The sequence below is a fragment of the Bos grunniens genome, chromosome 17, assembly GCF_055505025.1.
Source record: "Bos grunniens cultivar Pamir isolate PY7600 chromosome 17, Bosgru_T2T1.0, whole genome shotgun sequence".
Taxonomy (NCBI): Eukaryota; Metazoa; Chordata; class Mammalia; order Artiodactyla; family Bovidae; genus Bos; species Bos grunniens.
Window position 1 is genome coordinate 66,499,667 of NC_141181.1, and position 22,987 is coordinate 66,522,653.

Below are 22,987 nucleotides of genomic sequence, written 5' to 3' on the forward strand. Positions count from 1 at the left end.
GTAGAAAAGTGGGCTCCGAACAAGAAGCTGCTTCTCCATTCTAGCTGGGAGCTTTAAGATGTGTCTGCTGCTGAGCTCAGAGGCAGCCTGGATGAAATTCCACAAAGATAAGATTTCTCTACCACTTGGTCTGAGGCTGCTGCAGGTCTGTAGGCATTGGTCTGGCTGTGCCTGTTGTTTTGATAGTCTGTATCCATTCTGATGGTTGCTGCCATGGTGTGCTGGTTGTTAAATAATTTTAATATCAACCCCCACTGGGTGCAGAAATGGAAGCCTATGTTGATCACAGTTGATGACCACCAAGAAGGGCTCTTAAAGGTGGGAAAGGGAGCAAAACCCACTGAAGTCCATTTAGAGGTTGAAGTCTGTTCCAGGTTGGGTAGAGTGGCTGGTTCTCTTAAAGAGCTTATGAACCCGGTCATGCTTCTGATGTCTGTCTTTCCATCACAGAGACTGGTAGGTTCTCACGCCTACCCTTCAAAGCCTCTGGAGATGGGGGAATGACTGGAGTGGTCCAGATGAAGGCAGTGAGCCAGCTCAAGGACGGGGTGACCCAGTGGAAGACAGTGGCGGAAACAGGTGTTGGCTTTGCGAAGAAATTCTGATGAATTCACTGAAAGTCCAGTGTCTACGGCGAGCTCTCCTGGGCTTCACGAGCAGCAGGCTCACATCTGCTTCTCCCTCTTTGCATTGTAAGCAGGAAGTTCACCGTCTGTTCAGACACAAAGGAGATGTTAGCAGCACTTTATTGGATCCGCTCAAGGTGATTTAGATGTGTTCTTGAAGCCCATTAGGCATTTGATGAAACGGAAGTGTGGCTTTGCTTTCTGGGCAGATAAGAGTTACTCCTCCGTATATGCTCCCCAACCAGAGTGTATCATCCAGTGTGATCAAGCTGTTTGGGGAGATGCAAATGCATTCCCTATAAGATTTCTGCCTCAGGCTTATCCTGATAGTGTCCACAGCAAAGCCTTGTAGCTTTGTTTTTTTCACTGAAGTACAGTTGATTTACAATGTTGTGTGAATTTCTGCTCTACAGCAGAATGATTGTTTTACATATATATTCTTTTTTCCTATGCTTTTCCATTATGGCTTATCACAGGATATTTATTGAATCTAGTTCCTTGTGTTATACAGTAGGGCCTTTCTCTTCATCCATCCTGCGTATACGAGTTTTCATCTGCTAACCTCGAACTCCCAATCCTTCCTCCCAACCCTGCTCCCAGTACTTCCTACCTTTTATTTGGGGTAGCGGAGAAGGCGATGGCACCCCACTCCAGTACTCTCGCCTGGAAAATCCCATGGACGGAGGAGCCTGGTAGGCTGCACCCCTTGGGGTCACGAAGAGTCGGACACGACTGAGTGACTTCCCTTTCACTTTTCACTTTCATGCATTGGAGAAGGAAATGGAAACCCACTCCAGTGTTCTTGCCTGGAGAATCCCAGGGACGGGGGAGCCTGGTGGGCTGCCGTCTATGGGGTCGCACGGAGTCGGACATGACTGAAGCGACTTAGCAGCAGCAGCAGCAGCAGCAGCAGGGCAATGGTTTACAAACTTATTTTAGTCTTAGGATCTTTTGGTGCCCCAAAATGGAAGCTAATGAAAAGCCAGCTGCTCAGAGGCAAGTAACTAAGACACCCTGGGCACGTGCCTGTCACCCCACTCCCTTCGGCCCCTCTTCTGGCCCTTACTGTGTTACTAGGAACCTCCAAGCTGAAACAGTTGAAACAGCTGTTCTGGAAAATCTCCCAGTAGCTCAGGTAATTTTGGAAACTTGCAACCCAAACATTTAAAAGCAAAGTTTGTTTCACCTAATCAGATTGCCTCCTTATAATTTATAATTGTACAACAGTTTAAACATTCATAGGGAATGACAGGACATTTATGGACCCACCCCTCACTTTTAGAAAATTTAACATTTTGCTTTGTTGCTTTGGTTTTTGTGGTGTTCAGTCGCTAAGTCATATTAGACTCTTTGCGATCACTGTCCTTCACTCTCTCCTGTTGTTTGCTCAAACTCATGTCCCTTGAGTTGGTGATGCTATCCAAACATCTCATCCTCTGTTGCGCCCTTCTCCTCCTGCATTCAATCTTTCCCAGCATCAGGATCTTTTCCAATGAGTTGGCCTTCAGCTTCAGCATCAGTCTCCAGGCAAGAATACTGGAGTGGGTTGCCATGCCCTCCTCCAGGGGATCTTCCCGACCCAGGGATTGAACCCTCTCATGTCCCTTGCGTTGGCAGGTAGGTTCTTTACCACTAGCACCACCTGGGAAGGCCTTGGTTTTTATAAAGGAATGACATATTAAAAATGCTGTTGGAGCCCTTCTCACCATTTACCCTCTCCCCCAGTCCCTCTCCTCTCCTCTCCTCCTCTGTACTCCCTCCTCAGAAGTAACTCCCCCTGAATTTGCATTAATTGTCCCCATGCAAGATTTTTACTATTAATACATATATTAATATATATATTTTCTGTGAACACTAATGTGTATCTATGCATGCATATATAACATATAAAATATATGTATGTTTCCTAAACAGCCGCCTTTGCATGAGTTCACACTTAGCATCTCTATCATCCTATGCATACTATCTACAATTTCCTTTTCCAGCTCAACTTTATATTTTGGAGATTTATCCATGGTGAAACATTGAGCTCTGTCTCGAGCACTTTAACTGCTGCATCATATTTGTTTGTATGAATTTCTGTGTGCACTTTCCTCCCGTGAATGCTTGCCACCTCCAGTTTTTCACAAAATGTTGCAGTGTACATTCCTGTACACGTCCCACCCTGAACACTTCTCTAGCGGGTAGGCTTTCAAGCTGACCTGACTGCCACCAGCTATCAGAAATTCATGTTATGCTGAGACCCAGTGCAACACTCACATGTATACAGATACACAGTACTCTTAGGACGCTTTCCAAAAAAAAAAACACTGTCTTAGCTAAAAAACAAAAGACAACTGTCTTAGCTATTTCATCATTTAAACTGCGGTCATGACTCACTGTATAAATTCCGCAACCACCAGTGGAAACCTCCGTTTCAAAATCAGTGCCCTGGAGCGTATATATACCAGGAAGGAGCGTGGCAGGAGCATGGCAGCCCTGGGGGCTGTGCACACCTTCAGAGTTTCCGACAGAGGGCCAAGTGGGCGTGCAAATGTGCGCTCCACCGGCAGTATACAAGAGCACCGTTGCTGTACAGCCTCACCAGTACTTGGCACCAGCTGGCCTTTTTTTTGACCAGCATGATGAAAGCAGAGCAGTGTCTCATTGTGGTTTTAGTTTGTCTTTCCCTCATGAGCAGAGGGCATGCTCGACCTTCCCAGTTGGTTATTGGCTGCTTGTGTTTCCTCTTGTGTGACTTGCCTGCTCGTATCCCTGGCTTATCTTTTATTAGGTAATTTCATTTTGTCTTCAGCTTTCTTGGCCCTTTGCTTTTTTTTCCTCTATAAACTTTTTAAGATCAGTTTATCTTGTTGCACAAAAAATAGGGGGACTGTCATAAAAACTGATTTAAATTGTATAGATCATTCGGGGAAGCTGACAGTTTTATGGTGTCATCTCTTTGGTATCCATGAATTTGTGCATACGTTGTCATTATTCATGATTTATTCTGTGCCCTTCAATACTTTTATTTCACTTTTTTGTCTTCCCCAATCTAGTTAAATTCATTCCTGAGTTCTTTACAGTTTTGTTGCTACTATGAATAATTTTTTCCCCCCAATACCTCCTATTTCTTTTTCTTGCCTTATTGCACTGGTGAGAAGGCCCAGTACAGTGTTGGGTAGGAGTGATGAGAGTGAACCTCTGTGTCTTTTCTTTTTTAAAAGTTAAAATACTTGTGTATATTTGCAAGTGCATAGCATTTGCCTGGGAAAAAAGGGGCCTTTGTTGCTGTATGCAGGCTTTCTCTAGTTGCAGGAACCGGGAGCTACTCTCTGGTTCCAGGGACTTCTCGTTACGGTGGCTTCTTTTGTGGCGCTTGGACTCTGGACCGTTGGTTCAGTACTGGCGGCACACAGGCCTGAGCTGCCCTGCAGCGTGTGGGATCTTCCTGGACCAGGATCAGACCTATGTCCCCTGCATTGGCAGGCAGATTCTTAACCACTGGACCACCAGGGAAGTCCTGTTATTTCAGGTTTTAAAAAGGAGAAGATACTAGGGTTTTGTTCCAGTGCTTCTATCCTCGCTTTACATAAATATGTGTATGTGTCCACAGACACCATGATGTTTTGTGTTGTATTTGTGTGTATTATGTCAATGAAATTATACTGCTGATATAATTCTTATTTTGGCTTTATCATTTTTTCAGGAGCTTTATATTTTCATACATACATGTAGCTCTTTTCAATAGCTACACAGTGTTATATAACCTGAAAATATAACTGTTCCTTTAGGATTTTTCTAGGGTACATATAGAGCGGTGAAATTACTGGTTCTTAGGGTATACATATTTGTTGCAGCAAATGCTACCAAATTGCTCTATAAAGTGACTATACCCGTTTGTTTCATGCACCAATCAAGTATTTGTTGAGGGTCTACATATCCCCCTACTGACTTGCTGTGACCTTGATTGAGCAAGGCATTTTTCTGTCTGGACCCCTAGTGACTCCATCTATAGGAGGAGGGAGCTGGGTGGACCCCACAAGTGCACGAGATGGCATAATGATAGGGTATGCAGCCTGAGAGTGGGTCGGGAATGACTGCCCTAGAGACGACAGGGAGAGGAGGAGGGGTGCTGGTGACAGCCAGGCTGAAGACAGGCAATTTACGTGCACTTGGCCTTCATCTCAAATCCTCCATTAGCGCGGTGACAATTCCTCTGGAGCTTTCACCCAAAAGCCCCCTTTGGAAGGCCTGATACCCTTTTCCGTGGGGGAATTCACCTTCCAGGATCTCCCAGAGGAAAGAATGGCAAGCAGGGTTAGCAGAATGTGTGTATGGTAATGTCGCCACTGAACAAATAAATACTCTTAACAAATACAGAGCTATATAATTGCACTGGTCAAAGATAATTATGAGATTTATAGACCATATTAATTCATAATGTACTACAGATGGTGTGGTCCAGCAATGGACCACACATTTACAACTATGAAGAAATAGTTTTCTTTTTCACCCTTGTCAGGGTGATGCAGTGACTGAATATATGTGTCTTTGGAGAAGTCTAAATTTGAGCAACTTTCTGAACGTGAGAGGCACCAAATACCCTCCTATCTTCTTCTCCACCCTACCCAGGCTCAACCATTGCGAGTCTGGCAGTGAAAAGATACAACATGTTTAATGTTTCTAAATCTGATACCCGTGTCGATTACCCACACTTGGAGCAAATCTGGATGCATTTTACAGTTTCCCAATGTATGCATCTTGGTTTATTTTAGTAGAATAAAAGAGGTGAAAAAAAAAAGTTCTTCCTCCTATGGACTTAAGAAAAGTGGGGAGGTGACAGGGATGAAGTGGATTTTAAGATATGGCAAAGGTAAATTCTGGGGCACAAGAGATGTGGATTTGGGGCTCTAATAGAGATGGTTAGAGGTGGTTTTTGAGAGAGACAAGTGGATTCTGGGACACAGTAGAGGTAGGTTCCTGGACAAGGGTGAGATGGATTCTGGGACATGAAAGAGGTGAAGATTCTGGAAATCAGTAGAGGTGGGTTCTAGGAATGACCAAGGTGGATTCTGGGGCAAGGAGAGGTGGATTCTGGGGCAAGGAGAGGTGGATTCTGGGACAGGGAGAGGTGGATTCTGGGGCGGTGGTGAGGTGAGAGGTGCGTTCTGGGACAGAACGGATGGCCTGTGGGCTGGCAGTCCCATTTGGTGTTCCCACAACCTACCTGTGCACAGTTTCCCTGGTGCCTGTCAAATGACCCGACCTGTGGCCCCTGTAGGCTTATTTGTCTTGCACAGGTCTTCCGTCAAACACCCCCTTGCTCAGAGAGGCGTCCCTGGGGCCTCCACCCCCGCATTCTGCCCTGCTGTTAAGCATCCTCCTCCTGTCCTGTCCTTTGTCCTGGTACCATTCAGCCTGGTAGGTGATTGTGGGTTTGTACCTGTGATTACTTGGGGCTTCCCCGGTGGCTCAGCTGGTAAAGAATTCACCTGCAATGTGGGAGACGGGGGTTCGATCCCTGGGTTGGGAAGATCCCCTGGAGAAGGGAACTGCTACCCACTCCAGTATTCTGACCTGGAGAATTCCGTGGACTGTATAATCCATGGGGTCACAAAGAATCAGACACGACTGAGTGACTTTCACTTCCCCTGTGATCACTTGGGCATCCCCTTACCCTGGCTAGATGGTGACTCCCTGTAGGCAGGGCCCCTGTCGGAGCTCCCTGGACAGCAGCAGGGGTCAGCCCCATAGAGGGTGGTGGTGGTGGTGGTGGTTTAGTCTCTAAGTCGTGTCCAGACTCTTGCGACCCCGTGGACTGTAGCCCGCCAGGCTCCTCTGTCCATGGAATTCTCCAGGCAAGAATACTGGAGTGGGTTGCCATTCTCCAAAGAGGTTGCCCGGTAATGATAGAACAAATGCACTTTCCGTGATAACTAAGGATCTTGTCTGATTTGCGGTTTCATTCCAAGGGCCTAAGAGGCCTTATAAGTGTATGATGAATCAATACGTCAAGGAAAGAAGGGTGTCACGTCAGGGGCATGAGGAAGTGAGGGAGGGAAGGTGGGAGAGAGCAGAGGGGCAAATGTAGGAGAGAGAGTACCAGAGAGCAGAGAGAAAGGGACCAGGGAGGGAGAACGGACAGGGGCACCCAGGGAGAACCGGCAGCGGGGAATTAACGCCCGGTCGCCCCGCCTGCGCGCGCCCTGGGGCCGGGTGGGCAGTGCGTCTCCCCGCTCCGGGCCGTGGCCGCGCCCGCCAAAGCCACGCGAGGCGGGCTTCGCGGTCGGGACCCCTGGTGACCCCACGCCCGTGGGGGGCGCAGCCGGGCGCCGGGGGTCTCGGCCCCGCCCCGCAGGCCGCCTCGCGCCCGCCCCGCCCGCGCCCCTTCCCCGAGCCGCCCGGCTGCGCGCGGCATTGTGGGAGTTGTGGTCCCCGCGGAGCGCAGCGCGGCGTCGGCACCGGCGAGGGGACCGGCTCGGCTCCGGCTCCAGCTCCAGCTCCAGCTCCGGCGGCTCCGTGGCGCGGGCAGGGGGCGTCCAGGCGTCCGCGCCCTCGGGCGGCGGCGTCGCCCCGGCCCCAGCGGCCGCCCCCTCCGCCCCGCGCGCCCGGGCACAGGTAAGCGGGGGTCTCCCGGGGCTGCGGGGCTGGAGGGCGGCGCGGCTGGGCCGATCCCTGCGAGACGGGGAGGAGGCGGCGGGGGCCGGGCGGCTGCAGGCCCACGGTCCCCACGCCCGGCGGTGCGGCTTCCGAGGATGTTCAGCGCCCCGCATCCTGGCCCCGCGGAGGGGCCCCCCGCCGCCCAGCGCCCGCTACGTGCTTGAGCGCCGCCGCCTCGGCAGTGTTCGCGGCCCGGGCATCCACCTCTTCCTCCCTGTGGCCCCTGGCGACCCTGTCCGCCGTGTTCACACCCCCGACCCGCATCACCCTCCTCGGTGACCATCCTCCTTGGTCCTTTTCCTGGGCTTGCTCTCCTCCCCCGACCCCTGTGCATCACCCACTTCCCCCGTTTCCCGTGGTGACCCTCCCTCACCTGTCCCATGAGGTATCACCTTAAGCCGTCTTCCCTAATCACGCACTTTTCCTGTCAATACTCTCCTCATCGTCCCATTCCTCATCCTGTCCCTCCCCTGCCCTCCTGGTGGTCACCATCTGTCTTAACCTATCCTGTGTCCTCCCCTTTCCCCCCAGTCTCCTGAGTGGGTGGGTACTGAAAAAGCTGGCCCAGAAGGTGAAGAGGAGAGGTCTGGGGTTCTCCGCAGCAGAGGGCTGGCCCTGGGCAGGCTCCTGGTTGCATGCATCACGCTTCTTGCCGTGCTTCTTGGAGGTCTTCTAGGGTGGCCTGACCATACCCTGAGAGTAAGCAGAAGCTCTTTAGCACTGGGCAGCCTCTTGAACTGGTGATGTAACTGGACTAACCAGGTTAGAGCTGAGTCTCTCTCCTAGATATTCATTGTACCCGAAGTTGTGTTCGATGGGACTTGTTCACCCAAAAGTGGCCACAAATTCAGACCCTATTCCCCAGAGCCGAGTGACTTTTAAGATCTGGAGTTATTGAACTAAGGACAGCCAGCAATGAGCTGTCCCCCTCCCTGAGGAGGACAGCAGTGGAACAGATGTGCAAAGAAAGCTGGAAATGACTGAGGCAAGAGCTGGGGGGTGGGTGGGGGGAGGGCAGGGATGGAGCTTGGTGACATTCATGCCCTCCTAGCTGGAGGGCTGGGGTCTAGGAGGGTCAGATGGTTAATAAACCAGTGCTTGATAAACTGCCAATCTCCTGCAAAGGTAAAGGTTTAAGTGTCACGTTTCGGCCATGAGCTTGTTAATCTACTTCTGGGCTTAGGTTCTGCCAGGATAGTTTGGCTAAAAGTAAGGGACAGGTGTGAAGAGTCCTTCCGTGAGCTCTCGGTACTGTTTGTGAATTCGTGAGCAGGGTCCAAAACTGGGGTTTGGGGCAGCAGGAGCCTCTGCTGTGTTTTGCTTTGAGCTCAGCCCAGGGAGCATTCATGGCTGGCGTTGTACAGAATGAGGCTTTCTGGGGGTGGGGTGGGGAGGGTTAGCAGTGTAGGTGTCCAGTAGAGAGAAGCCCCTGTCATCCACCCAGTCTCCGGGGGTCTTCATTTTGATTGATTTGAACCCTAGGCAAGGCTGATGGGAACTAACACTTAACAGGTGTTTGTTAAATGATCATCATCTCACTCTTGGAACCTTTAAGAAAAACCTTTCCTCCTGAGAGACTTGGTGTAAAAGTTCCAATTAGGGCTTCAGCTCAGTGAGGGGGGAAATCCTTTTAGTAAAAGTGCTTGTTATCACGCAGATGTTAGTTTCACACTGAATTTCAAGAATCCTGGGGTTCTGTTTGGGAGAAGGCTTGCAAGCAAAACACCTTTCTGCACGATTTGCCTTCCTTGGTATTTAAAAGGAAACAGCTGCCAGTGATGGGAGGGCCAAGCGAGGACCAGGGCCCGGGCGGGGTTGGGGAGGGGCTTTTTCCATTCAGGGACCCAGCCTTTCCCTTTCTCCTGAATCTGTGAGGAAATGGAGGACGCGTGAGGACAAAAATTTAGCTTCTAACCTCCCCACTCTTGTATTTTTCCTAGAAACATAAAAAATGTCCATGAATATTCAGCATGTGTGTTTCTGACTTACTAAATATCATAGTCAAGTGATTCAACCTAAGCTGGGAAGATAAAAAGTAGGGAGTTAAGGAGAAGCTAAGGGTTCCCTTTCATTTTAATAGCTCTGCATGTCTGGGGACAAATGAAAAAGTCTCTTGAGGTGTGTAGCAACAAGAGTTTACCTCTGGCTGCTGGAATTCTCACTGCTGAGGTACCTTTCCCTGACGGCCCACCTTTGGTTTGCTGGCTCATAGGGATGGGAGTCCACATGTCACAGAAGTCGTTAGATGATGACCTGATCGTAAGCACTTTCAACCTGTCATTCCCCTCGACACAGATGCGCAAACTGAGTTAGAGAGAGGAGTGACCTGCCCAGTTTGGGTTCTTAACCTTTCTGCTATGTTGCAAGAACGTTTAGGCCAAATTTAGTCCCCAGAGAAAGGGGACTAAACAGCTTTCCTGTTTTTGTTAGTTGCCTTCTATTCCTGGGGGAGAGGAGAGAGGGTGCTGCTGCTGCTGCTAAGTAGCTTCAGTCGTGTCCAACTCTGTGCGACCCCATAGACGGCAGCCCACCAGGCTCCCCCGTCCCTGGGATTCTCCAGGCAAGAACACTGGAGTGGGTTGCCATTTCCTTCTCCAATGAGTGAAAGTGAAAAGTGAAAGTGAAGTCGCTCAGTCGTGTCCGACTCTTAGCGACCCCATGGACTGCAGCCCACCAGGCTCCTCCATCCATGGGATTTTCCAGGCAAGAGTACTGGAGTGGGGTGCCATTGCCTTCTCCGGAGAGAGGGTAGTACCAAACAAAATTTCCGAATTATTCTGGAGATGAGGGAATGTTACTACACATGTAGTAGAACATAGACTTGGCTGTTCTCATCTGATTAAAAAGAAGGTGGGCAAAGAGTTTCAACTGGGAAACATCTCTGGGTTTTTTTGTTTTTAGTTTTATTGGAGTAGAGTTGCTTTACGTGTTGTGTTAGCTTCTTCTGCACAGGAAAATGAATCAGCCATACTTACACATAGATCCCCTCTCTTTTGGATTCCCCTCCCATTTAGGTGACCAGAGCGCATTGCATTAGTTAGGGTTCTCCTGCTGTACAGTATGTTCCTATCAGCTGTTCATTTTATACATAGTATCAATAGTGTTTATGTGTCAACTGGCAATGAGACAGCTGGGCTCTGATCATCTTTTAGATTATTAGGATAATAAGTGTGCTAGACATTGGCCCGAAACATAAGTGAGCTACGTGGTAAAACGCTTCTGTCTGGTTTGGAGGCAGAGACCAGAAAGGGTTTCTATTTCTCTCTCCTCATTCTGTCCATCGTTTCACTTCATAATACCATGGTGAGGCCAGTAGGTAGCCTCCCAAGCGAGTAGACAGAAAATGCCCAGTGTCTGCCACAGATTGACCCCAGGGAGCCCACTTGCTTTTCCAGCTTGATTTAAGCCCAGCCTGTGTCAGAAGGGGAAGAGAGATTAAATAAACAAGAATGATGAAGTGCTCTGAAAGAGAAAGTAAAATGGAGAACATGAGGTTTTAAGTGCCTTTGCCATTTGTAAGATGCTTTTGAATCCAGATTTCTCTTTAATAAAAACTACAAGAGAGTTGGCTTCCCTACTGGTCAAGTGGTTAAGATTCCCAGCTTCCACTGCAGAGGGTGAGGGTTCAGTCCCTGGTCAGGCAAGTTCCATTACAGAGATTTAGGGAGAAGCAGCATTTATCACATGCCTCCTTTACAAGAGTGCGGCAGCAGATCCTGCTTTGAAGTGAGATGGGCTTTGTGTCCCTGCCCCCGCTGCATGAACTGGGGTGAGTTATGGGACCTCTCTGAGCCTCAGTTTCCTCATCCGTCAAGTGGGGATCATAGCTCCTCCTGAGGATGACAACACAGATGGGACTGCTGCAATTATCCAACAGTACTTGACCCAGATTAGACACCACCAGCGATTTGGGAAATGGGGAAAGAATGCACAAAAGGAGAAGTGTGTCCTCTTCCAACAGGGATCTGATAAAACCATCTGGGGCTTTTTGCATTTTCCGAGTGTAAAAATTGATGCCGGTTTATTATTATTATTTTTAATCCCAGGTTTGGATTGCCTAAAAATCATTGCACGGTGACCCGCCCCACGTTCTAAGGCGACCTCAAGCCATTCCTTCGCCGCTGCCTGCAGGGACTCCCTCCGGGACTGGAGCGGTGGGCACAGAGGTCGGTCCATGCCACCCGCGGCAGCAGCCCAGGACCCGCGGCCGCCATGCCCCCGCCGGCCCCGGCCGCCCCCCGCCCCCGGCGCTAGGCTGCACGGTGTGGGTGCCCTCGGGACCCCCGAGGACTGACCTCGGCTGACCTCGCTTCGGACCCCCGTCAGCTCCCCCCAAAATGTCGCTCGAGTGGCTGGTGGCCTGGGGCTGGTCGCTGGATGGCCTGAGGGACTGCATCGCCGCCGGCATCCAGTCGGTGCGGGACTGCGACACCACGGCGGCGGTCAGCGTGGCCTGCCTGCTGGCCCTGTTCGTGTGGTACTGTTACCACGTGGGCCGCGAGCAGCCCCGGGCCTACGCCTCGGTCAACGCCCTGATGCAGGGCCCCGACGCGGCGGGGCTGCAGAACGGCTTCGTGTACTGCCAGTCGGCCGAGTGCGTGCGCTGCAGCCACAGCGAGGGCCTCAACCAGAAGCTCTACCACAACCTGCAGGAGTACGCCAAGCGCTACTCGTGGTCCGGCATGGGCCGCATCCACAAGGGCATCCGCGAGCAGGGCCGCTACCTCAGTAGCCGGCCGTCCATCCAGAAGCCCGAGGTCTTCTTCCTGCCCGACCTGCCCACCGCGCCCTACTTCTCGCGGGAGGCCCAGAAGCACGACGTGGAGCTGCTGGAGCGCAACTTCCAGACCATCCTGTGCGAGTTCGAGACCCTGTACAAAGCCTTCTCAAACTGCAGCCTCCCGCAGGGCTGGAAGATGAACAGCACCCCCAGCGGGGAGTGGGTCACCTTTTACTTGGTCAACCAGGGGGTCTGCGTCCCCCGGAACTGCAGGAAGTGCCCACGGACGTACCGCTTGCTGGGAAGCCTTCGGACCTGTATTGGCAACAATGTTTTTGGGAACGCGTGCCTCTCCGTGCTGAGCCCCGGCACCGTCATCACGGAGCACTACGGCCCCACCAACATCCGCGTCCGGTGCCATTTAGGTAGGTGGCGGGGGCGGGGCCTCTGGTCCTAAGTCCAGCCCCATGAAAGCTACGCGCTTCCTGGCACTCTGATCAAAAATCGATGGGTCAGGTGTACACAGTGTTGGCAGCAGAGACTGAGTCAAAAAAGAAAGGCGTGGTCAGCATTAACCTACCCTGTGACAGGTGCTCCATCAGAGGCCCTGTCTGCCCTGTCGGGGGCGGGAGCTGCCAACTGCATGTGACTGTCGAGGGCCTGATATGTGGCCTGTGCAACTAAGGAGCTCGATTTTTACTTTAATCCAAAATTTAAAATCTGTGGTGGCTGCTGTATGGAACGGAGTAGCTCTAGAGCCAGAGGCTCTTGAGGTGGTTCTGGAGGTTTGTCAGGACGTCCAGGAGGCTGGAAGATAACCAGAGTGCCTTCCTAATCACAAGGAGGAGGTGATGCTTGGTGTTACATTGATTTTGTTCAGCCTCTAAGGAGGTTGGTAATAGGTGTAGTGTGTATAGCAGTGGTTTTGAGAACAGGGTCTGAAGTCAGGTTGCCTGTGTTTGGGTCCTGGCTCCACCACGAGCTGGCTGGGTTCCTTTTGGGCAAGTCAGTCCACCTCTCTGGGCCTCAGTTTCTCCATTTGGAAAGTGGAGGTAAAAAAGACCATTTCTTACAGAGCTGTGTTGGTAGTGTGAGTTGTGAAGCCTTTGTTCAAGCAGAGCCTGCTAGAGAGTGTTGTTGTTTAGTTGTTAAGTCGTGTCCAACTCTTTGCAACTCCATGGACTATAGCCCGCCAGGCTCCTCTGTCCGTGGGATTTCCTAGGCAAGAACACTGGAGTGGGAGTGTTCTTGAGAGTGAGTACTCGATTAAAGCAGGCTCAAATGCTACTCGGTGAAGAGGGATATTAGTTCTCCAGAATGCCTCCTCCCTGGTGAGTCGAGAGAACATGTTGGTTACCAGGGCAACAGTGCCACAGGTTAGTACCCCACACCAGAAGAGCCCGGGCGAGGCCCGGCTTAGCGGGGTGACCGCCCCAGCTGTGGCTCGGAGGGGGCACAAGCACGTGGAGGAGCCCAGGATGGGCTGGAGCAGGGGGGTCAGAACTGGGCTCTGCACTGGACCTCGGGGCTGCCGGGGGCCTGAGCCCCTCTACCCTGGGCCCCTCCTGTGCTGTCTGTGAGGATTGGACAGAGGGCTTTACTGCTTCAAAGCAAAAGAAAATTAGATTCAGGCGGTTGACATCGTTTTGCGTATTTCAAGAGTAAAAGCAGGACACGATCGGGGCCCTGGAGGGAGTGGCCTGGCTTCATGGCCGGCTGTGAGACTTTGCATAGTAATTGTATCTCTCTGGGCTTCAGCCTCCACATCTGTAGGATGAGCAGATGGTACTCACAGGAATGTTGAGAGGTTTCGACAGAGTGACATCTTCCATGGGCACATGACACAGCGCCTGGCACGTAGCAACGTTCAATAAGGGCAGTGGGGACCTTAATGCTCAAACGGTCTGTGGGGCAGTGTGAAAAGCTAATCCACGGAACGCGGTCCCGCCCCCAGGAGACAGCAGCAAACGTGCAGACTCCGGAAGCACACACACCTGGACTCAGATGCTGGCTTAGCCCGTTTGCCAAGCGGCCTTGGGTAGGCTCCGAAGCTGCGCCTCTGTTTTCTCCTCTCTACGGAGAAGGCAATGGCACCCCACTCCAGTACTCTTGCCTGGAAAATCCCATGGATGGAGGAGCCTGGAAGGCTGCAGACCATGGGGTCGCTGAGAGTCCGACACAACTGAGCGACTTCACTTTCACTTTTCACTATCATGCATTGGAGAAGGAAATGGCAACCCACTCCAGTGTTCTTGCTTGGAGAATCCCAGGGACGGGGCATCCTGGTGGGCTGCCGTCTCGGGGGTCGCACAGAGTCGGACACGACTGAAGTGACTTCAGCAGCAGCAGCAGTGGGGGTAGTACCTAGCTGGAGGGCTGTTTGGACAGTTAGGAGTATGTCCTGTGTGTTAAGTGCTTGGCAGGTGGAGGGCAGTCAGGTAAAGGGGGCTCTGGTTAATCAGAGATGTGAGATGATCGTCTTAAGTGATGGTCGTGGTCAGTATGGTCTGTGTGACGCACTGGGATGTGCTCTGAGCACAGGGGACCTGGGCGCTGCAGGTTGGCTGCTCTGGGGAGAAGGGTCTGACCCTGTGGGACCCCGGGACCACTCGGGCGGAGCGAGGGAAGAGCCGTCCCCTGGGGCAGGGAAGTCCGCTGGTGGGCTGAGCTTGGCCCAGGAGGTGGGAGCACACCACAGGGCCACCCCGTCAGCTGAGGAATTGAGGCTGTGGGCACAGGGAGCAATGCTGTTCTTCTTAAAGGCTCTCCTTGTCTTTTGAAAGCTTCAGAGCGATGCGTAGGGAAGGGCATCTGAGGCAGAACTCCGGGCAGCGTGAGTAGGAAGGGCTGGTGGCAAGAGCACCCAGGATCCGCCCCCTGGGTCTTAACGCCTGTTGTGTATCGGTGCCGTGTACGCGCGCGTTTGTAATGCGTGTCTGCACGGGCCTCTTTATGACCTGTCATTCCCGTCCCCGAGTGCCGCTGCCACCAGAGAAACTGGGTCACCCGCGTCACCTGGGCAGCAGGCGGTGCTGGAAGGCGGCCCACCGGTGTGGGCTGTGCCGTGGCCAGGGCGAGTGCCGGGGCTGGGTAGCTCTGTTTCCTTCTCTTCTCTGTCCTGCCTACATGATCCACCCAGAAAGGAAACAGGGCGTGTGAGACTCACGTGACCTTGTGTGTTGACTGGGGGGTCCAGAGAACGAGGTCAGAGGCAGGGAGGGCCTGGTGCGTGCTGGTGGCCACCCCTCCACTAGTTAACCTGGCCGTCGTGGGGAGGCCCCTGCGGTTCCAGGACTGTGCCCTGGAACTGCACACACACGCCCGCCTCCTTTTCTGCCTTCTGTCCTCATGGGGACTGGGGGTGTCGTTTCTCTGTGTGACTGCAGCCCCAGCGTCTCCAGTTGGCACAAGTTTGCCTAGCCTGCTCCAAGCTTCCACTAGACGTGGCATCACTTAACTCCTCTCCACGCTCTCCAGCCATCACCCCGCAGCGTGTAGGGGCCGCAGTGTCCCCAGCCACTACCACAGACCTCCAGGGAACCGCCTCTGGAACTAACTAGGCAGATGTTAGCCAGGAGGCAGGTGCCCGGCCCGCAGGAAAGGGCAGAGGAAAATACACGTGCGTGTCCACATTCTCGTCAGGAAGCCCAGTCAGGCTCTCGTCCCTTCGTGAGTGTTGCTGGTGTTCTTAGCCGTCTGGATGGGTGATGCAAGTGGGTCAGCTCGTGTCTGCCTTGCCCGCCCTGCAGGCCAGCTGCCAGCCTCCTGAGGCAGGGCCTCGCTGGACAGAGCCCTTTCTCCTCTCTCTCGTCTCCATTCGTGGGTGGTGGAGACAAAGCAGCAAGCCCTGAGCCAGAGAGGCCGGGGACGCAGGACCGCCGAGGCAGCGTGGGGGCCTGTCTGTCCCCAGGAGCCACCCAGATGCTCTGTCTGTGGGGGTGCTGACTGTTCCTGCCAGCTAGGCTGGCTCTGGCAGTCGGCGGTGATGGTGGGCTGCAGGGAGGCTGGGAAACAGGGGAGGGAGGCGGAGGAGAGGGAACTGGGGCTGGGAAGCACAAGCCAGGCTGTCTTTCTGTTGTACTGTGGGGACTGGTAGTGAATCACTATCCAGAGAGAGGGGAGCTCCTTTCTGAAACCCTGGGGTAGACTGTCCCTGCAGAGAGCCACCCATTCCTAAAGGTCTTTTGCACCCAACCAAGCAGTGAGGGGACACACGGAAGGATGTGGCCCGCGGGGCTCTCCATCGGGGCCAGTGAGTGGCAGGCTGAACCCCTTTACGACCCTGACCTCCCCCCAGCAGTTGTCACAGTAGTGGGAGAGGGTGGTTCCAGAGGCAGAATGGACTATGTCAGCTGACCCAGTGAATGTACTGTTGAGAGCTGAAACTGACCGTCTGCGGGGAAATTGACAACCAAACTTAGCATCACTGCTACTGACGTGTCAGCTCGCAATTCATCATACGGTCTAGTGTTAGACCAGCCTGTTCCAGGGAGCCAGACAGACTGGGGTTTGAATTTCAGTTCCTGCAGGACTGAATAGCACTCCCAGCTGGTCACTGAACTTCTCTAAGGCTCAGTTGCTGCCTCTGGAAAGCATGTGAAGTGATGTCTGTAAAGTGTGTGTTTAATGCAAACCCCTGCTCGCAGTAAGTCTTCAGTGGTTGGTAGCAAGGACAGTGGTCACACAGCCTGGAAGGCAAGTATGCCCACGGCCCCTCTTTACAGATGAAGAGCTACGGCCCAGAAAGGTGGAGTGATTTGCTTAAAGTCACCTAGCACGTAAAGGTGGTTGTCTGACCCCAGGTCCTCTGTCTTGCCCTCTCCTCCTCACGGCCTCTATTTCAATTCTGCCTCCATCCATGCTTCCTGGAGCCATCCATTTGTGGTTCAGGGGCTACATGAAATCCTCGGGGGGACATTAAATCAGAGTGGTGGGTGCCGACTGGCCAGGGTAGTGATTGTCAGGCTGGGACGCTGGAGACAGAACCTCACCATGCCAGCGCCTCTTGCAGGGCCTACTGCCTCCCAGGTTGGGCCCCCTCACCCTCTTCTGAATCAGTTAGGTGGCTACGGGGTGCCTAGGCGACCAGAGTGCCAGGGGCCCGGCGCCCTTTAGACCCTCGGGCTGGATATGGGGGCGTGAACGTGCACGCACAGCAGCGTTTCAACCAGACCCCGTGTCCGCGGTTATATACCCGAGCCCCCTGCCCCGTGCTTGTGTTGAACACAACGGCTCCCTCTCTGAGGGTGTCAGTCTGTTACCTCTCAAAGCTCGACGTTTCTTTAGGGGTGTCTCCGGCTCCCCAGAGTGAGGCTGGGGAAACTTGGCATGTGAACACGCCATGCTCGGGCCTTGCAATGGACCCCAGGGTGGGGGCACCGTGAGGGTCTTAGCGTCTTTACTCTCAGCTGGAGTAGCCCTTGCCTCTCGCACAGGTGGAGGTCTGATCCCACCTCCCTCGACCTCTAGGGGTCCCACGGGTGGGCTTCAGGAGTCTCCAGGTGAGGTGTAAGCCTTGGTCGGCCTGTGCTTTCATCAGAGGCGTCCCTGGCCCAGAGCAGATTAAGCCATAGGAGGAGGGAGCTTTTCTAGGGAACACAGTGGGGATCTGGGTGCACAGCCTGGCTCTGTCCTAGCAAACTGTGCCCCGTGCCCCCTCCAATCGGGGCTCCCGAGGGGTGAGGGGGGAGAAGGTGGGGCTTCGGAAGTAGAGTGCCCCCCCAAAGGCTGCCCTCCTGACTTCCAGCATCCTGGCCCTGCCCCTCTTCATCCTCTCCTGTCTCCTCTCCCCCAGGTCTGAAAACTCCAAGCGGCTGTGAACTGGTTGTGGGAGGGGAGCCCCAGTGCTGGGCAGAAGGTCGCTGCCTCCTCTTCGATGATTCCTTCCTGCACACCGCGTTCCATGAAGGTGAGTGCCTGTCTGCTGTGGCCGCCTTTAAATACATACATATATATGCTTATATATACTTCAATTTTATCTCTTTAGAGTTGTTTCTGGTTTCCAGAAAAACTGAGCAGAAAGTCCAGAATGTTTGCCCCTTGATGTGGCCTTTCCCCGCACGTGTTTTCCCTTTAACGTTTTGCATGGCCATGGCACGTTTGTGAACGGTGGCCGCGTCATAGTTTACACGAAGGTTGACCCTTGCTGTCGTCCATTCTGTGGGCTTGGACAGATGTCGTGGGTCCGCCACAGGAGGAGCGCACGCAGTAGCTTTCCTTCCCTAAACGTGCTCTGCGCTCTGCTCCGAACCTTCTGGGGCCCTCTCCTAGGGTTTGTTCAGAGAGAAAGCAAGCCTGCGCTCTGTGCCAGGGGGCAGGAGGGGTCGCTGCCCGCGCGGGCCCATCTCCGTCGGGGTCCTGGCTCAGGGCGCTTTGACCCTCTGCTCTCTCGCCGCCCTCCCCTCCCCTCCCCTCCCCCAGGTCCGGCGGAGGACGGCCCGCGGGCGGTTTTCATGGTGGATCTGTGGCACCCACATGTCGCGGCGGCCGAGCGGCAGGCCCTGGATTTCATCTTTGCTCCAGGACGATGAGGACGTTGGTTGCGATGGAGTCACCAGGAGAGACAGTGGGTCTGCCTGGGCAGACGGGGGTGCGGCCCAACCCCCTGGCCCCGTTTGGACCCCATGCTCAGAAACCTGCCTCAACTGAGAGCTCGCATTTGGGACTTTTGTTTTTTAAGATCACATTGGGTCCCTTTTTCCTTTGGTTATTGAACAATAGGGAATTTCCAGCTTGTATTTCCTTAGATTTTTTTCTCCCTTCCCATCGTTTGCTTCTGCGATTCCTTTCTGCCTAAAAGCGTGTTCCTTTGCTCTGCGACGAGACCCGGTGTCCCTGTCGTCTGGTGTCACGCGCGCTGCTACTTGGTCTTGTTAGTGCTCTGAAGTAGAGTCGCCAAACGGTTACTTGTCTGAATGTAATAACGTAAATCTTCTTGTGGTCATCTTAAGAGGAAAAAAAACACACAAAAGAACCACCAAAAAACTGCAAAGCAGAGAGCTGGCGAACACGGCCTCTACTGCTGTTACAGTCACCAGGGGGCCCTTCCGCTGCCCCGGGGCAGGGGGCAGTCTGCGGCCAGCATCGCCACCCAGCCCCGGCCGGCTCCGGCGTTGGCAGGGTGGCCCTGGTCAGGGGCAGGGCCAACCCACCATCGCTCATCTCACCCCGAGCCCCGTGAGTTCGCTCACGGCAAGAGCCTTGGGCTGGCGGGACCAGAGGCTTCTCTGTAAACATGGCTTTCCGAACAGAGCCAGGGTTGGCGTCTTCTCTTTCGAGAGCCCAGCCGGGGCTCCCTCAGATCAGCCTCTGAACGTGTGATTCGCTTACCTCACTGCCTACAGAAGCCCTACTGCCAAACCGGGCCCGGGAGGTTCCCCGCTTGAGCTGTGTGGAGCCCACGGCGCTGAGCGTTCAGACCACCAGGCTGGCCCATGGGCGCCAAGGTGGGGCAAGCAAGGCCTCCCTCCTCCAGGGACGTTCTGGAAAAGCCTTTATCTGGCAAAACTGGGAATCGTAGGTCCGCCTAGGACGTGTCTGTTTTTTGCTTTGGAGTTCTGCTGCCTGTGATTTTCCATTTGTCTGTCTGTACATAAACGTTCAAACGCTGGGCTCAGAGATCATACTGGGGTCGGCCTGTGCCTGTCACTGCACAAGGGTGTGGCCCTGGCCCCCTCAAGCCAGCGTGTGCTCGTGAGGACGCTGGGCGACCTGCAGACCCAAAGAGCCCACAGCCTCAGCCCTGGCTTGTTGGTCTCCTGTGAAGGACATGGCTGGGTTCTGGCGCCAAGTCTGGAAATGGCCCATGTCAGCCGATGTGTAAAGGAGTCGCCGCCGGCCACACGAGAGAAGCGTTTTTGGAATAACGTATTATTGCAGAGTTGGGCTGATAAAGCCATGGAGCGGCATGGAACACAGTTTGTCCCGTGTCCGGGTCCAGCGTGAAGAAACCGTGTCTGCATTTGAGTACACTTTCTACACATCTTTTTCAGCGATTAGGATGCAGGAAAGGGCAGAGATTTCTGCCCCACCCGAAGTCTTTCTTCTCCTCCTCCAGTTTCTTGTCAAAGAGTCACTGAGGTGCATGATCTGTCTGCATCCTGACTGCTGTCCGTCTACAAAGCCGGCAGCCCACACCCGTCCCCAGCTGCCTGTGCTCCTGTGACGTGGCTGGGGACCAGGAGGTAAATAAAAGATCTTGCTGAAAACCAGAGTGAAGTGGTGAAGGTAGTATGTGGTGAAGGTGGTGTGACGTGACTTGGGCGGAAGCTCCGGGAGGGGCTCGTATGAGCTGGAGGCTCTTGGTTCCTGGATCATGTCACAGAGACAGGTGGGGCCCCTGAAGGTGGTCACATGCAGTGAAGGAAGCAAAGTGTAGTTCTGATCCTGGGAGTGGGGGAAGGAGTGGACCCATGGAATGTTCAGCAACTGCAGGCTTCAGCCCCAGGCAGAGAACCAGGACCCTACCCTGCCTCAGAAAAACTGAGGAGTCGGGACTTAATGCCGGGAACTCGCTCCCGTGTCCCCTTGGGCCAGTCACTGTCCTTCACAATGGAGACACAGCGACATCGGTCCCCTTCCTGCCACCGTGGCGGTTCTGAGCAGTTAGGGAGAGACAGGTGAACAGGGTGAGCTCACCGGGCCAGTGGTAGAGGCGGCCAGTGGCGCCGCGTTGCCTGTGTCTAACCTCAGGGCCCGGACCCTCGACGGCTGCGTTTTGAATCTTGCCGCTTAGAAGAGGGACCAGGGCTCTGGTGACCTGGAGCTGCCTGGCTGCTGGGTGTCTTCACAGCAAGGCTGGCCGGGCCGCCATGGCAAGCAAGCGGAGGGAAGAGCGCCTGGCGCTCCGGGCCGCGATGTTTCTCACTCCCTTGAAGGGTGCGTTCCCAACTTGGCAATTGCTAAAGTAATTCACACGTCGCGGCGGGGGATGCCCAAGATGAGAGAGGGGAGCTGGCCTGCCCGCCCAGCTTCGGATGGGAAGCCCTACCTTCCACCCGGAGACCGCCTGCCCCAGCTGGCTAAGCCAGAGCGGTTGCTCAGTGTGACAAGGTCATCTCCCAGGTCTTCTGTGCACCTGCTCATCATCCCCCAAAGTCACCTAAATTGGGTTCTGAGCTCTCCTTGGTGACATCGAGTGCCCTGCAGCATGTGGCGGGAAAGGGGGAGGTTAGTCCTCACTCATTGATTTTGGACTTTACACAGTATGGTCACCTGGGGGGCTGTTGAGAAATACTGGTACCTTCCCCCGCCCCCCCGCCCAAGGCATTCCTGTTCTTTGTTTCAGCTCATTTCCTGAGCTGAAGCTCCTGTGTAGCTGGGGCTGAGCGTCGTTGCCCTGAGTAGCAGAGATGATGAGGCCTGTGAAACCAGCCAGCTGGAGGGTCGGGGTTGAGCTGTGTCCCTGTGACGCTGGGCAGGCCTCCTAACCTTGTTCTGTAGGGGACAGCCACTGTTTCTAACACCCTCCTCCAACGGTACTTTGAGGAGCCTCTTGTAAGAGCGTTAACTTTCCCATTCTCAGTCCTTGGGTTTCCAGGACTTGACCCAATCCCAGCTGCAGGACTGGGCATATATAACTCATACCTGACCAATCAGAGCTTTCCAGATTCCTGGGTACTTAGGATTGGGTCAAGGCTGGGCACATGACCCACATCTGACCAATCAGAGCCTTCCAAACTCAGGTCCTCAGGGATTGGGTCAGGGCTGGGCACATGACCCACATCTGACCAATCAGAGCCTTCCAAACTCTTAGGTCCTCAGGGATTGGGTCAGGGCTGGGCACAGGACCGCAGTTCTTTCCTGGGACCATTGAGAAAAAGGCAACTGTTGATGGGATGGGATTGGGGAATCCAGAGTGAAGAAAATCTGTGAGTGAAACCCACAGAGGAGAGCAGGTCTCATCTTGTGGAGATACCTGAATCCTGATAGAGCTTTGCCTGGAAGCAGCCCTACCTCTGGACTTTTCCATCACACGAACCAATAAATGCTAACTCACGTCCAAGTTGTTTCTGTCTGTTGCTCCACAGATGTCCAGATCTACTTTGTGCCTGATGCTCCCTGGCCTAGGATTAAAGTTTCAGGAAGATAGTATCTTGGTGAGCTGTGGGTGGGTGGGAAGCGCTCCCTACGTGTTTTCAAAATGTAAACACGATAAGCGAAGGCTCAGTGCAGAGTGCTGTGTTTAAGGATTATCACGCCCTGCTGCCAGCCGCCTCGCCTCCCCATGACATGTTCGTCCCCGCTGAATCTTACTAACCAGATGTTAACACCGGGGACAGGAGAGAATAAGGCCCTGTATTTTAGAGCTGCTGACAGATGGCAGCAAAAATACTCCAGCAGCTTTGGGTGGCAGTAGGCAACACACGCAGAGATTGACGGACTCTCTGCCTCCTTCCCAGGTGCACACAGTGGTCCTAACTTCAGATCACCCACTCTTCCCCATAATGCCCATTCCTGCCACCCTGGATGCAAGGTGAGTGCATTTCGTCATTGAGTACAGATGGCACTGTGCCTTCTAGGAGAGTCTGTCACATGTGTTATTATCCCGTAATACTTGGAGCCCTGCCAGGGGGAGCTGGGACAGCTACACACTAAACACGGGAAAACGTAGGGTCCGAGAGCAGTGGACACGGATGAGGTTGCGCTGGCGGATGAGCCAGATGTAGAAGCCAGCTGTCTGCGCTCACGGCTCAGCATCCCCAGGCTTTTGAACTCTGTCGTGCATTCAGGCCTCTCTCTCCCCGGCAGAAAGAGGTACCCCGTTGGGGAGAGCATTTGCCTTCTCAGGACACACACCGAGCCCAACTTTCTGAAGGCCCACGACACGACACGCTTTCACATATATCGCCTCGCCTCTCCATTTAAAAGAAGACGCTGAGGTTCAGAGAATTACATTAACCATTTGCCGAAGCACGAAGTCCTAGAACCATATTTGAACCCTAGTCTATTGACTCCAAAACCGCGTGTACCTCCTGCCGCAGGAACCGGTTGGGGCCGG

General features: G+C 53.7%; 1 protein-coding gene across 2 annotated transcripts in view; it reads left to right on the forward strand.

Moving 5' to 3' along the window:
• ASPHD2 (aspartate beta-hydroxylase domain containing 2) overlaps positions 1–20,200 on the forward strand; it is a 32,607-nt gene extending 12,407 nt beyond the window's left edge. Inside the window, exons 1-4 of one of the 2 annotated variants that reach the window (XM_086346060.1) lie at positions 6,541–7,226; positions 11,315–12,413; positions 17,783–17,896; positions 18,409–20,200. In XM_086346060.1, the coding sequence (XP_086202186.1) occupies positions 11,606–12,413; positions 17,783–17,896; positions 18,409–18,518 (1,032 nt within the window). In that variant the 5' untranslated portion in view covers positions 6,541–7,226; positions 11,315–11,605 and the 3' untranslated portion in view covers positions 18,519–20,200. Of the gene's footprint in view, positions 1–6,540; positions 7,227–11,314; positions 12,414–17,782; positions 17,897–18,408 lie in introns of those variants that run through there. The other variant, XM_086346061.1, reaches the window with a different exon arrangement.
• Positions 20,201–22,987: the final 2,787 nt, after the last annotated feature.